Here is a 16,849-nt window from a genome sequence, read left to right as displayed (position 1 = left end):
TTGGGAACAAGCCTAATGTTCCGAGCCACATTAAAGGAACGGGGGAGATCAGTTTGACCCCCACCTGAATCGATGGAAACCGGTTGGGCCTGTCCCACCTGAATTTCTAATTTTCTTAACTCAAACTCTCGTTGCCGTTCTTCTTTTTCGCTTTCAAACTCTTTGCTTTTCTTCCTTTTCTCTTTGCTCTTCTTCCTTTTCTTCCTTTTCTCTTTCAAACTCTTTCCTTTTCTTCCTTTTCTCTTTAAAACTCTTTGCCGTTCTTTGTCTTCTAACTTTAGTCTGAGCTGTCTTTCTTCTGATTTTATCCGGGCTAATTCCAAGGCTTCACTCCTCAATTTTACCCACGGTTCTAAACCCATGCGACTGACAATAGCCGAAACAATCTTCGCCTTTTTCATGCTAGATGTCCCACTAACCCCAAGATGATCAGCGACAGCTCGTAACTCTACCTTACGTAACAGTTCTACATCTTGCACTGATAGCCCCTTCTTCTCCAAAAATTCCTTCACTTCAAAATCCATCTCCTCAGCCATGGTGTATGACTGCAGTAATATAGAAGTACCAGCACCGTAAACAAAAGTCAAATTATCTGCCAATGAGAAAACTTACAAATGCGAGGAAAAAAAATAATCCAAGACAGGTATCATATAATCCAGATCCCGGACGAGCCCCCAATTTGTTACGGCCTGAAGCACACCAAGCCAAGCCTTCAATCACACTGTCTTTATTTATGGATTATCACACGAAAAATCTCTTCCTACACATAAAACCAAGAAGGGAGAAAAGGGGAAAAACCAGAATAGGCCAGTCCAAGAGTCGGCAGGTCCAAGAGTAGGCAGGTCCAAGAGTAGGCAGGTCCAAGAGTAGGCAGGTCCAAGAGTAGGCAGGTCCAAGAGAGTAGGCAGGTCCAAGAGAGTAGGCAGGTCCAAGAGTAGGCAGGTCCAAGAGTAGGCCCCAAGGCAGGCCCAGTGCTAGGCCCCAGTATGAGAGGGTAGGAGTAGGCAAGTCCATGAGTAGGCCCCAAGGCAGGCCCAACAGTAGGCCCCAGTGCAGGCCCAGCACGAGAGGGTAGGAGTAGGCAAGTCCACGAGTAGGCCCCAAGGCCGTAGACGTATGGCAGCAAGAGTTCGATCAACGTCACCCTTCAGGTAGAGAGGCGGCTGCAGGGGGGTTGATCTGGCATACCCTTCAGTTGGAGAGATTGCAGCTGGAAACTCTACAACCCCCCGTAAAAGCACTCTGCCATGAGCCCTCCTCCAAAATGGCCCCACTCTCCTCTGAATCACCTTCCTGGCCCTGGCCCCGGCCCACAGCCAATCATAGGCTTTATACACCTGGACTCAACCACTTGGTCTAACTTACAGGGAGGTGGGGGTGGGGAGGAAGAAGAAAAAGGTCACAGACCGTAGGCTGATATAATCTGAAAGGATATTCAAGGCACAGCTTACTGTAGGAGCAATATATGTTGTGCTTATGACCCTCAACCTGGATGAAAACAATTCACAGCTGTACTCTATTAGGCCGAGAAAAATATATTTCCGGGTTCTGGACTTCTGGTCAGCGCGCGCATCGATTTTGACCCTGCGCGTCAACAAAAATTTTCCCTTACAAAACTGCGTTTAGTTTGTCCAAATCCAACCAGCCGTTCCAAAGATATGAGTAGTTTTGTGTGCCGTGGCGTCATGAATCCAATAGGGAAGTTGCATGTGACGTCATCGTCTTAGTGACGTGACCGCTTGGGTGGGAAAACATTGCTTCTGCCACCATACGTAATGGCGGCAATTTGAAACTCGTCTCACATATAAATTTCCCCCTACACGATGGTAAAGAGTTGTTGTGCTGTCGGATGTACAGCCCAATTTCATAGGGGATCGGGCTTGTCATTCTACCGTTTTCCGAACGACACAACGCTAAAACGGATTCATGGCTGCCTTGACTGCAGCTCTCAGGTGAGAATATGGCTCATGAGGTTGTTACCTTCGCTCGTGAAGCGAAAAGCAGCATTAGGCATTTGGTTACGTACATGTGGAGTGTGTGTGGAGTGTGTGTGGAGTGTGTGTGGAGTGTGTGTGGAGTACGTGTGGCGTACTTGTGGAGTACTTGTGGAGTGTGTGTGGCGTACGTGTGGAGTGTGTGTGGCGTTCTTGTGGCGTTCTTGTGGCGTTCTTGTGGCGTTCTTGTGGCGTACGTGTGGCGTACTTGTGGAGTGTGTGTGGCGTACTTGTGGAGTGTGTGTGGCGTACTTGTGGAGTGTGTGTGGCATACGTGTGGAGTGTGTGTGGCATACGTGTGGCGTACGTGTGGCATACGTGTGGCGTACTTGTGGAGTGTGTGTGGCGTACGTGTGGAGTGTGTGTGGCGTACGTGTGGAGTGTGTGTGGCGTACGTGTGGAGTGTGTGTGGCATACGTGTGGAGTGTGTGTGGCGTATGTGTGGCATACTTGTGGAGTGTGTGTGGCATACTTGTGGAGTGTGTGTGGCATACTTGTGGAGTGTGTGTGGCATACTTGTGGAGTGTGTGTGGCATACGTGTGGAGTGTGTGTGGCATACTTGTGGCATACTTGTGGCATACGTGTGGAGTGTGTGTGGAATACATGTGGCGTACTTGTGGAGTGTGTGTGGCATACTTGTGGCATACGTGTGGAGTGTGTGTGGCGTACTTGTGGCGTACTTGTGGTGTACGTGTGGAGTGTGTGTGGCATACGTGTGGCATACGTGTGGCGTACTTGTGGCATACGTGTGGAGTGTGTGTGGCATACGTGTGACGTACTTGTGGAGTGTGTGTGGCGTACTTGTGGCATACATGTGGAGTGTGTGTGGACTGTGGAGTGTGTGTGGCATACTTGTGGGTCCACACGTGTCCACAGGCAGATGACACAGCCTCAGTTTCTCGCAATACCGCGAAAACACGTCAACGGGCAAGCTTCGGGCGTAAACTGACAGGTCCGTCTGATCAAACGACAGCTTTCCCGCCATGTTGTTTATGCCACCCAAGATGGCGGCCGGAACCGGTTGCCATGGACGACGCTCACGCGATGCAAGGCCTTTATCGGCTGGATATTGTCATTTATTGAAACGAAGACGTTCTTTGTCGGGATCGTGTGGAGCAACCAGAAGGCCTAGAGAGCTGCGGGTGGTCTCGTTAGTTAGGACTGGATCATATTTCGTTTGTCATGAAGTTGTAAGTGTCTGTGATAATCTGGTGGACTGGGAGAAGAGATCGTGGGAGACCATCGGCCTGTTAGACCACTTGCGCATGCGCAGTGTTGACGCGATCGACGCATTGGAATGGTTGACGGTACGGCGAGGCGATCTCGAGAACGAAATGGCAGTCTATCATATGCTTGAAGAACTTAATGATTTTCAGAATAAATACATTTTAAAATAACTTAAGCTTGTGTTCATTATTTACAAAAAGGCCTACCAGTCCCATTGGCTGTCTTTAATTTCTCTCTGGATTGCGCCACAGCAGATGAGGAGGACCGCAAGGCATGAGGACACAAAAAACCTCTATATGTGCAATCCGTGCTTTTCAAAAAAAGAAAAGAAAAAAAAAACCGCATCGCCGCATCAATTCTGGAACTTTGGTCTGACCAGAGACCAGCAATATATATTTTTTGCCCAACCTCTGTTTGTGGTAAAAATGAGTCTGCCATTCACGTTTTTAAACGCTGCAAGAGTTGCAGAGGGGTTGCAGCGAGATAATTGTGATTGTGAAGTCATGATTATCCTTGAGGTTGGAGAATTGTGTGTGTGTGTGTGTGTGTGTGTGTGTGTGTGTGTGTGTGTGTGTGTGTGTGTGTGTGTGTGTGTGTGTGTGTGTGTGTGTGTGTGTGTGTGTGTGTGCGCGTGTTGTGTCGAGTCTGATCAAGACCAGAAGAAAATGAGGATTCATTTGAGAAATGTCTTAGAAAAGGCATAAAGAAAGTGCAATTCAGTTAATTACCGGTATAATCGAGTCAATTATGTAGAAAGAAGACCCAAGAGCTTGTGCATAATTGATGTGGTGATTATTTATTTGTAGTGAGTTAAGCATGGTGTTGAATCTAAATCGTCATGGCATTTTAATTTGGAAAAAGGTTCTTTTTTCCACTGAATTTAACAATTTCATGGGGAATTTTCATCAGAAGTAGTCGTGCAATGTAGAAATTGTAAATGCATGCTCTTCCTTTTCACAACCACCTCCTCTGTACCACTTGTAAAACCCAGACAGGTCATTATTTGTAGCATTTGTTTGCACTCGATCCACAGCAGTCTGACAGCATGGTGTCCAGGTGGCACACTTACCTTTGAGTTTCCGAGACGTCTGGGCTCGATTCCCGACCGATTATATACTGTCGGATGATCTGTTTTGTCGGATTATAAACCGATTATAAACTGTCCGATGTCGAAAACATATGCACGTCATTTTGTTTCAAGATCAGATCCAAGATGGCTGACTGGCGGAGATTTTGTTCCTCAAACGTGTCCCCAACCATTTCTCGACATGCATCGACCGATTTTGTTGAAACTTGGCACAAAGACAATACATGACAGCATATATATGCAGAAGATTTTGTTTTGTTATCCGACGACTGACGACTGACGACAGCCTTTAACTCCGTACAGCAAAATTACTAAAAACCACAGGGGCTATGACATTTTATGTCTTTTTCTTCTTTCGTGTAACCTGAGTAACAACACTTAGCTTTTTGTGTGCCGTGGCTATACCCACTTCGAATATGGCTATACCCACAGCTATACCCACTTCGAAGTTACAGTTAATGCCAGCAAAACGTTAAAATAACCAAAGCAAAGTTTTAACTTAACGAGTTCATAAGTTAGACTCTAATTTATTAAAGTTAGATCTACTGATGTGGGAGAACATGAATGACCGAAGAGGTATTACTGTAGATTAACTGTAAAAATAATCTGTTGCTTTATAATAAAAAAAACTATAACAATTCTATTCTCTAACTATTTTCCAACAATTTTAACAACTATTGATAACGGATTAAAATGTGTTTGATGATTATCAAGTTTGGATCTCTTGTACTTATGTCTTCACTACATGGACCAATTAGTCGTGCTGTTTGCCAAAATTAATTTACTCGTGTGAAGAGTGCGTTAACCTCAGCGTTGCCCAGTTAAAAAAGGGAATTGTCTGCAAGCAAATGCGAGCAGGTGGGACAGTAAGCTTCAGCCCCTCCGAAGGACCACACGCTCACTGATGAAGTGCCCAGCCTGCAATGAAGCACCAGAATGACAGCTTATAGTCAGGTCGCGATTCGTACCTCGAAGAGACATCATGATCCCTGGTATATTCCAGTTTTGCTGAAAAACGTTTGAGCTTTAGTGTATTTGTTACGTTGTCGGATCGATAACCGGAGTGATCAGCTCGCTCCACCAACACGTGCTCAGGAGGTGGTTGCCAGACTGGCCAGGCTTGCCATGTGGAAGTTGGTGAGACCAGGAGCAGCCATGGGAATCAAAACCATATCAGTCGGTGGAGAATGAAACCAGTCTTTAAAGGTACACTTTGTTGTAAAACCCCTGTCTTTACTATTTTAATTTAAGACTTAATGGTACATCGGTGAGTCGTTATGACAGGGTAGTTATGACAACGCTACCAGGCAGGAGGGATTTCATATGGGGACGATGGTGGGTAGAAAATTTGGGCCACCATTATGGACCCAGGAGAGCACGAGACAGCTTGTTAATTTGTTGTCCAAATGCCATGGCACTCGCTGGTGTGTGTGTTGTATGCCATGGATGTGTGAGCCGATACCATGATGGGGGTGTTCCACTACACTCATCGCCTGTTGTCATTGCCTTGTGAGAAAACCCACAGAACCATCCCCTGATTTAAATTATAAATTAGAAACTTGATCTAAATGAGCAAATGCAAAGCATCCAGGGTTCAATCGGAAGGTTTTTGGGAACAATATGCATCACACCTTCAGTGTGTCTTGTGTTTGACTGTAAACAAGTAAAACAGCTCCAAGAATGTCCTCACAGCTGACAATTTAAAAAACATGCTGGCAGGGCTTTTCCAAATGAAAACAAAAAAAATGATAAAAGTGAAAATACAGTACTACTACAGTACCTCGCCAGTGTACGAGTATTATCACTCCACATTTCACAATTTGTCAGAATCAACTCCAGAATAAGGAGGAATGACTCATTGATAATTGTGTGTGTGTAATTTAAAAATTTCGATTGAAATATAAATGGACACATTTTCCTCTTTGAATGCATCATGTATGATGTACAAAAAGCAATTGAGGTGCTAGCAGCATAGATTTGGGGTAAGCATACTTACCTTGGAGCACTCTTGCCTGGGTTCAAAACTTTTTCCAGCCTTTAGCTGCAATACGATGCTGTTAAACTTCCATGAGTGTAATTATATTTCAAAAGGCCTCGTGGGGTGAGAAAAAGTCATGTTTATTTCCTGATGCTTCTGTGAATGCTCATTTGAAAAGGTGCTCTCGGCATATATATATACACAAAGAATTAAGTTAAGCACCCCCCCCGTTTTTGTACAACCTCGCACATTACAAGTTTGTTGTCGTCAAAACAGTGTAATATACCCATGATATTGCTATATTTTCTGGAGAAGTGATATTATGGTCACATAAAAACATAACAATCATGCCGTTTTCAATATTTTATTCTGAATAATTTAAGGTGAAATTTTTTGGGAATTTTAGGCATATTTTCACCTCAATTTAAGTATGGAGCTATAGGTCCATCACGGACAGTGTGGATGACGTTTATGTTTTCTAACGTACAGTCATTGTTCTGAGAAGACCTCTAGCGATCTTTGCGTCAATAACGTGTGTAGGACCCACGTGATCGGATCACTGACTCAACCAATCACTTTTTTTCACTTTGATCACTCAATTTCATCAATGGATACTTGCTAATGTCATACCAATCATTATTTGATCTCACATACCTTAGAATATATGCCAATGTATACATATACACAAAGAATATATATTAGGGGGTGCTTACCTTAATTCGTTGTGTAGGGGTGCTTAACTTAATTCTTTGTGTATATATACATACTAGCTTGGCTCGGCTCGCTGCGCTCGCCTCACCAAGCGTCGTTACTGAGGAACGGGCTTATTTTAGCTGAGGCTAATGACTGCACCTGAGTTGCTGTGTTGTCATGATTTACACCAATCATAATACAAACAATTATTTTGCACAAATGTATTTGTTGTGTTTGCGATATTACATTTTTATAGGCAATTTAGGTTGAAGATTTAGGTTGAATGTTTTTTTTTTTCTTCAAGAAAGAACCCATCAGCACATACCTAGGGGAGGGGTAGGTGCATACTGGAAGTTTGGGACGATTACATCTCACCACCACGTAATTCAAAACACCTCACCACTAAGCAATTCAAAACACCTTACCACCACATATTTAAAAACACACCACCACATAATTATAAATACCTCACCACCATGTAATTATATATACTTCACCACCACGTAATTCAAAACACCTCACCACCACGTAATTCAAAACACCTCACCACCACGTCATTTAAAAACACCTCACCACCACATAATTCAAAATACCTCACCACCACGTGATTCAAAACCACCACAACGTTATTAAAAACACTTCACAACCACGGAAACAAAAGTTTAAGGGAGTCGATAAGTGACAACACAGACACTGCCCAGATGTGTAGATATATAGATAAATGACTGTACCCGAGTTGCCGTTTTGTCATTGTTTAAACCAATCATAATTCAAACAATAATTCAAAATATTCAACATTCAAATGTATTTGTAATATACGTGATATCACATTTTATAAACAATTGAAGTGGAAAACTTAAGTTGAAAAAAAAAAAATTCCCCACAAAAAATTCCAAAAAAACCCCAAAAAACATTGGAACATTTTTCACAAACAATACCCTTAGGCCATACCGATGGGAGAGATATGTACATACCAGAAGTTTGGTACGATTTCACAAAAGTTTGAGAAAGTAGTGCAGTGACAACACAGGACAACACAACACAAGACAACACAACACAGACACTGCAGATATATATATATAGATGACTGTACCCTAGTTGCCGTTTTGTCATGGTTTAAACCAATCATAATTCAAACAATTATTTTGCACAAATGTGTTTGTAATATATGTGATATCACATTTTATAAACTATTGAAGTTGAAAATGTAAGTTGAAAAAAAAAACAATTAAAAAAATTGGAAATTTTTTTCAAAAAAATACCCTTAGGACATACGGACGGGAGAGATATGTGCATACCAGAAGTTTGGTACGATTTCACAAAAGTTTGAGAAAGTAGTTCAGTGACAACACAACACAACACATGACAACACAGGCCAGGACAGACGCTGCACAGATATATATATATATATATATATATATATATATATATATATATATATATATATATATATATATATATATATATATATATATATATATATATATATATATATATATATATATATATATATATATATATATATACATATATATATATATATATATATATATATATATATATATATATATATATATATATATATATATATATATATAAATTTATTTATATATGTGTGTGTGTATATACGTGTATATGTATGTGTGTATATATATATATGTGTGTATATACAACACAACAACAACATACATTGTAAGGCCATTTTCCCTGCGAGAGCAGGGGTTAGCCTTGCGGTCCCCATGACAATCTTCTCCATTTTGCCCTATTTTCTGCATCTCTCCTTGTTAACCCCCTTGCCCGCATTTCTTCTTCCACCATCTTTAGCCAAGTGTTTCTCTGTCTTCCCCGTCCTCTACTTCCTTCTACATTCATTTTTTTTTTCTGTATACTGAATCGAGGCTCGTGAAAGAGCTAGCATTTATTCCACAAACAAATCAACCAGACAAACAAAACATACAAAAAGAGGGAGTGGAAGACAAGATGGGGAGAGGAGGGGAAGCACACAAACACAACACCTGAGAGCAGGAAGAAGCGCGGGAAGGAGAGGACCTGGGGGGAGGAGGCGTGGGAAGGGGGGGGGGGGGGGATGTGTCTCGTTTTATATATCTATTGTGTCTCGTTTTATTTATCTATTGTGTCTCGTTTTATTTATCTATTGTGTCTCGTTTTATTTATCTATTGTCTAGTTGTATTTATCTGTGTCTCGTTTTATTTGTCTATTGTGTCTCGTTTTATTTATCTGGTGTGTCTCGTTTTATTTATCTGGTGTCTCGTTTTATTTATCTATTGTCTCGTTTTATTTTTATCTATTGTGTCTCACTTTAATTTGTATGTTGTGTCTCGTTTTATTTATCAATTGTGTCTCGTTTTATTTTTATATTGTCTCGTTTCATTTAGCTTTTGTCTCGTTTTAATTATCGATTGTGTTTCGTTTTATTTATCTATTGTGTCTCGTTCCTCGAACTTTTCAAACGTCCCTCGTAAATAATCAACAAAAATGCAAAAGTTATTTTTGCTTTGATAACAACAAATTATCTGTTTTGATAACAACAACAAACTACCTGTTTTGACAATAACAACAAACTTTTTTTTCGAAAAGAACAACAAACTATTCGTTTTTATAAAACAAATTATTTGTTTCGAGAACAACAATAAAAACTATTTGTTTCGAAAATAACAACAAACTATTTGTTTCGCTGAAAACAATGAAATTATTTGTTTCGAGAACAATAACAACAAACTATTTGATTCGATAAAAACAATAAAATTATTTGTTTCGAGAACAATAACGACAAACTATTTGTTTCGGATTTCAACAGGATTTCCATCACTCTTCTCAACCAGTCACTTTCACCCTTCCTCAACACATGACCACACCATCTCAACCTGTTTCTCTTCACAGCATCCACCACAGGCTCTATTCCCATCATCTTTCGCAATTCATCATTTTTCTTCCACTCTCTCAACGATACTCCGCACATCCACCGAACCATTTGCATCTCCACCCTTTCCAGTCTTCGTTGCTGCTCGACGTTCATTACCCATGTCTCGCTCCCATAAATCAGAACACTTCTCACACATGCAGCATACACCTTTCCCTTCAGCTTCAACGACACTCCCCTCGTCATAAGCACGCCACTCAGTTCCCGAAACTTCTCCCATGCACATCTCACTCCAGCAACCGTTGCCGGGTCTGATCCACCTTCTACATTCAGCATGTCTCCGAGGTAGCAAAATGTTTTCACACCTTCCAGCTTCACGCCGTCTCCAAGATCCAACTCAACATTATATATATATATATATATATAAAAATAAATAAATATAAATGGATATATTAAAACGAGAACAATGTGTCGTCAATATGCCTCCGCATAGTCCCACAACGGGTAGATGCCCATCACTCTGCATATGTATGGGTATTGGATCACGTTAGTGAAGTTTCGTGTTGAACGGATAAGGTTCGCTTTTCTATCCAAGATGGCTGCCAAACCACGTGACCGATGATATCATCATTTTCAAACTATATGCAACAGTGCTGTGAGATGATATTTGTAAAATTTCGCATCGATAAGGTGAGCGGTTTCAGAGATATAATTATTTAATATTTACCTTCAATCCAAAATGGCTGCCAAAGCATGTGACCTATGATGTCATAAGTTTTATATTTCAATCCAAATGTGTCATAGATCATGTGCATGCAATTTCAGATTTTTAGGATAAGGAATTGGATTAAAACATTTTTGACTCCTGTACCACTTCACCTATGATGTCATCATTATCATGCTTTTGCTCCCCATTGGGAGTACTTGAAAATGTATATTTATATACATATATGTATATATATATGTATATATATATACATATATATATATATATATATATATATATATATATATATATATATATATATATTGTTACGGTTTTGGAATAAAGGATAATCCCCCTCGTAGGTAGACGCACCACAACATGAAGCCTCACGATAGTTCAGTTATTTCTTAGTGAATGTAAGCATAGTCCTTTCCTGTGTTAGTTTTGCGTTGAGTAGGCCCGTGAGTAGGGCGGTCTTTTGGCGCTGGAATGCCACGTGCTTCGGCCTGAACAAGTCTGGCAAGGCCTAAGGGAGGAGCTGCAGGGGGAGTGGCCGGTAAGCAACGAGCCGCCAATCAGGGCTCGAGGGGAGTGGCTTACCACGGTGACGAGAGGTGGGGCTTGGAACCTTCGTGTAAGGCCGGGGCGGAGCCATAAAAACCCTGCCCCGGGTACCGCCGTCTCAGAACGCACGGGAACGCGAGTCGGGATTGGAGTCGAGTCAGAGCCGGGGAGTATCATGGGTCAGTTGAGTTCAGTTGGAGTTCTGAGTTGAGTTGGGTTGAACTGGAGTGCGAGAGAGAGAGAGAATCGCCCAGCCCCTGGACAATTGCCGGTTATCGTCATTGTACACGAACTTGCCCCGTGCCCTGTGCTCTGCGCTGTATTAATCGTGTTTGAGAAGACGAGCCATTCCGGGCCACAGACGCACGATCCACTCCTGCCTGCCTTTTCCTGCATACGTGCCGTGACCGCCAGAGGGCCACACCGGGCGAGTTGCCCCGGAGCGACCGACGGCAAAGCGCGTTTGGCGCATGAACTTCTCTTCTCCTTTTCCCCGTGTGCGTGAGTGGGACCTGTGTCTGGGCTTTAGTAACATTGTTTAAGTGCCTGCTCTGTGTCTCTTCGAATTATGTACATTATAAATAAATCGTGTTATTCCTCTTATTTGACCGTTCCTGTCTCTTCCATCCATTGGCCTAGCATAGTACGAATAGAACCGCTCGAATCGGGTTCCATAAAAGTAACGGCACGAGTCACGTGATACGCATACCGCTCGGGCATACTCGATTAAGCGTGGCTTGTGCGAGGTCCGGTCCCAGCTTTCATGGCAGCGTGGGTCAAAGGTACGAGCGCGTCGACCCGATACCCTTTTTCACGCTTGCTGCGGAAGTGGCGATTCGGCGATTCGGCCTCGTGGACACGAAGACCCAAGGGGGAAAAAAGGGGTTTAATCCCCCCTTTGTAACGTGGAACGGGCTTCGGGAGATCCGCAACAATATATATATGTATATGTAATATGTATCATGTATATGTATATTAGGGTGGTCCACAGATATATGTAATATTTAATACTATTAAACATCCATGCTCCACAAGGCGGCCCTTGTTCCTATCTTTATAAAGATCATACGAACCAAATATGAGGTCGATTGGAACTTATTTAGAGGTTGCTCAAAAAATAACATTTTTAATTTATCCTGTTTTTTTCAGATGGCAGAAATTCGCAGCTCTTCCACAGTTTGGTTGCTGGGCAAGTCTGAAAAGGAAACAATATGTGGGGGACTACCAACCAAAGGACACACATTGCAGAAAATGGTGTACCATCACATACAAGAACACCATACAGTTCGTGAAAGTGCCAAACTTAGTGTACAAGCTGTGTGTGCATACTGGGAGAAAGCACGAATTCCAGTGCAGAGAGTAGATTCCTGTGAGCGCCAACTTTTGAAGTTGTATGATGCCTACAAACTGGTAAAGAAAAATAGAACCAAGACATTCGAAAACTATAGAGTGAAGGAGCAGATGTTCAAAGATGATCTTCAATCCCTCTTCGATATCTCACCAAATGATGCGCTTGAGAAAATGACGAATGAAGAAGACAAAGCATTCCTTTTCATGCAGCGTGAGGATCCCTCAAGTTCACATATGGGATCTGTGGACAACACTCTGGCAGTGAAGGAGAACAGAAAGCGTATCAGGCTTGAGAATGAAGATAAAAGAAAGAAGAAACATGCTGCTGAGACTCTAACAGCAACGCAATCTGTTCCATCAACATCGGCTGTGGTTGATGATGATGATGAGTCTGAGATTGAACGCTCCGATTCAGGGGACAATTAATTCAAACTCCAAAGTCCATCTTCTGCCATACAGGTGAAAAAGGCTCCCAGTAAGGTGATCACTCCAGCAATAGTGGCAACTCTGGACAGAGTAAATCTCTCAGATCGGCGTGCTATGTTTGTGGCTAGTGCTTTTGCACAATCTCTTGGTCATACCATTGAAGACAAGTGCAAGCCAACAATAATAAATAATTTGAGTAATTGAAAATAGATAATTATCGATGAATTGATGGATGATGCTAAAAATTCTGTATCTTATTATTCATTAAAATTTGTCAACATTTTGAGCAACCTCTAAATATTGTACAATCAAGCTCAAATTTTCACCACAAACTACTTTCGTCAATAGGAATAGGGACAGGCTTATGGAGAAATTAAAATCCAATCTTCAAATTTTTGGACCACCCTAATGTATATTGTAACGAATTTGGAAAGTGTAAAGAATGTGAGAACTGGTTTGCTGTGTTTTAACTGGCCCTCGTAGAGTAAATAAGATCGAAAGACGTCCCCCTAGTTAATTCCATGAACCTACAGACAGGCCACGATATATCTTTTTTTAAATAGCTTATTTCCTTATTCTATGTAGGCTAAATATGTGTTTCCCACTAGATTGACTCTGCATTGCATCAAACGAAATAAGCGTAGGCCCCTCCGATGATCCATGGCAGCTCAAGTGCCAGGGATTCCCCCACTTGAGCTTTGACAGCAACCGTTTATTGCAGTACTGAACTGCTGTGCAACGTGACGGCGCATTACCTGCAGCTGCTGACCGGTTTTCGACATTTGCGGCCATTACGAACAAGGGGAGTGGCTAGAGAAGACGGGTCGCCCCCCTCGTCATAGGGGGGAGGAGTAAGTCGGCCCCGCTCATCCAACCCAGAACAAGGGGTTTGGCTAAGAGGGGGCGGAGCGGGAACCCCCGAGAAAGTGCGCGAAGGTTCGGTGAGAAACCAATATAAACCGCCGCGGGACGCACTCCGCTCTCTTCTTGCTCTTGCTCTGACCCCGTCCTCTTGCTCTGACCCCGTCCTCTTGCTCTGACCCCGTCCTCTTACTCTCTGGCTCTGACCCCGTCCTCTTGCTCTTGCTCTCTTTGGTGCTGGGGAGAAGGAAGACGCCTGAACGAGCAGGTGTGACCGAGCCTGCGAGCCATCGTGCGACCAGCTGCGCTGCAGTTAAGAGGACGCAGGCCACGAAAAGGGCGCGCCAGGCAGCAATACACGTGGAAGCTGAACCTCCCTTGCCTCTCAATAGCCATCCATCCTCAAGCCATACCTGCCTGCAATTTTCCCCGTGTAAGTGTGAACGTCGTCTGTCTTGAATGTTGTCCTGGGGTTTATAAGTAAACTGCATAGATAAGCTAACGATTCACTGTGTGACTGCTCCTTCCATCCATTGCTTGTAAATAACTTGATCGCTCCCTCTTTTTGCTTGTGTGTATAATAAATCCTGTTATTCCTCTGTACTCTGTCTTCTTCTCTCTTCCTTCTCTTTCGGTCGCTTTAGAGGTTTCCAAATTGAATACCTGTGGCGCGATTTGGTCAACGTTTGGGGAGTCGGGCTAATCGGGGATCCTGTAACGGTCGCGGTTGACCATCCGCTCGGCCCAAAGTAACATCTTGTCCGCGACCCGTAACAATATGTATATATATATACAGTATATATATATATATATATATATATATATATATATATATATATATATATATATATATATATATATATATTGTTGCGGATATGGGATTTGGCCTCCATCCATATCCGCTTGTAAATATTCCCCTATTTCCCCACTACTTCCCAACTATCCCCAATCCCCCATTCCCTAGTCCCATTTTCTGTAAACAACACTCTGTAGAACCGACCTTCCCCTATTTCCCCCATTAAATGTCGCACCCAGGTTCACCGCATCTCACGTAGAACACTATAGGACATCTTGCTAGTTATTCTTAGTCTATGTCAGTTAAGGACTCGTTTCCATTAATTCTGACTCTTCGTTGCACCAGAATGTGATTGTATGGCACCGTTAGAAAGTTTAGGACCTCCCAATACCTCCCCGCAGCTCTTCCTCATGATACAACAACAACTACAACAACAGCGGCGGCGGCGCGGGGAGTGTGCGTCCTCACTCCGGCTTGGTTAGCCGCCATTGAACATGTGCTCCGACGGGGTTACCACGCAGGGGCTCGCTGTCAGCTCCTCGTCAAGGGCGGAGCCCGGTAACCCCCCCGCACCCAATAGGAGCGGCGGACCGATTCCATCTGGGGCGGAGCTAACGAGCCGAGGGCGTGTCACTCCCCGCTGGGCATGCGCAGGAAGACGGAGGTGACGTGAGATGCGCCCCCAGCTTGAAGGAAGAGAGACGCCACCAACCAAGCGCTGAATACCTCCCCGCATCTCTGGACTGGACCGAGCTGTATCCTGTCCCTGAACCAAGGTGCACCTTGAGCTATCGACTGCCTGCCCTTCCTTGCCATCAATCCCTGTGTGAGTCAGTCTTGTCCCGTTTGTCTGTGGTCTGTCGGGAATAAGATAAGACTGTGTCTAAGTGCCCATCTTGCTGTGCTTTACCTCTTACCGTGTAATCTACCCGTTTCTGCATCACCAATATTATATCCTCCTCCGGAGGTCTTGAGAACTGTACCCCTTGTGTCGTTACATTAATCCCAGCCGTTGTGTCCTTTCCTTCATTGATTTAGCATAGCGCGATTTGGCCAACGTTCGAGTGGAATCGGGCGGGATAGGGTTCTAATCGGGGAGTAACTGTGCGGACGCGGTAATACCAAACCGCTCGGTAAACTAACATCTAACACCGCGTCTGTAACAATATATATATATATATATATATATATATATATATATATATATATATATATATATATATATATATATATATATATATATATATCTGTGCAGCGTCTGTCCTGTCCTGTGTTGTCTTGTGTTGTGTTGTCTTGTCACTGAACTACTTTCTCAAACTTTTGTGAAATCGTACCAAACTTTTGGTGTGCACATATCTCTCCCGTCGGTATGTCCTAAGGGTATTTTTTTTGAAAAATGTTCCAATTTTTTTTTTTGTTTGTTTTGGGAATGTTTAAAAAAAAAAAATTTTTCAACTTCAATTGTTTATAAAATGTGATATGACGTATATTACAAATTCATTTGTGCAAAATAATTGTTTGAATTATGATTGGTTTAAAACCATGACAAAACGGCAACTCGGGTACAGTCATTTATCTATACTAGGGCATGCCCGTACGTGGGTGCCCGTTCCTTGCCAAAAAAAAAAAAAAACGCTACCCGTACGCTCTACCCCGCCCGTACGCCCGTAAACAAAAAAAAACAACGCTCTTCGCTTCCGCCCTTCGCTCTGGGAGAAATAATGCGCATAAGAAATCGAGAAATTATTATTTTCTCCGGAAGAAATCGAATTACGAACCGTAATGGCGCACGCGCTCGGCTCGGCTCGCAACAACGCGTTCTGTGATTGGCTGCCGGAAGTGAAGTCTTCACTGTCCGGAAGGTCGCAAATCGCAGTTACGATGAATCGCAAATTAGTTTTATTTAGTTTTAAAACATAGTTTAACGGCAACATAGTTTTCCAACGTGAAATAAATGAATACGCTCTCAAATGTGCCGTCCGAGGCAGAGTCTGTTCGCCACGTTCGGCACACGTGATAGCTCGCTGCTCTCTGATTGGTTGAATCGTTTTTTGGACATAGCTCGGTAACTACTTGTCCGATTAATTTCAAACCTTGAAAAGGCACATCCTCGGGTCCCCAGCAATATACCTGGCAAGTTTCAAGTATATCGGACCCGTGGTTGTCGAGAAACAGCGGTCACAGACAAACAAACAAACACACACACAGACACACACACACACACACACACACAGAGATTACTGGAATTATAGATAGATATCGACACATCTGGGCAGTGTCTGTG

At 42.8% G+C, this 16,849-nt stretch overlaps 1 protein-coding gene across 1 annotated transcript in view; it reads left to right on the top strand.

Annotated features, from left to right (window-relative positions):
* Positions 1–5,291: 5,291 nt before the first annotated feature.
* The window catches only part of LOC137429437 (corticotropin-releasing factor receptor 2-like), a 189,965-nt gene continuing 178,407 nt past the window's right edge, over positions 5,292–16,849 (top strand). Inside the window, exon 1 of the mRNA XM_078781061.1 lies at positions 5,292–5,301. Within this exon, the coding sequence (XP_078637187.1) occupies positions 5,292–5,301 (10 nt within the window). The remainder of the gene's footprint in view (positions 5,302–16,849) is intronic.

The sequence above is a fragment of the Myxine glutinosa genome, chromosome 6 (genome assembly GCF_964187855.1).
Source record: "Myxine glutinosa chromosome 6, kmMyxGlut1.1, whole genome shotgun sequence".
NCBI lineage: Eukaryota > Metazoa > Chordata > Myxini > Myxiniformes > Myxinidae > Myxine > Myxine glutinosa.
The sequence above is the reverse complement of the archived record's forward strand: the minus strand, read 5'-3'. Positions and strand labels throughout refer to the sequence as shown.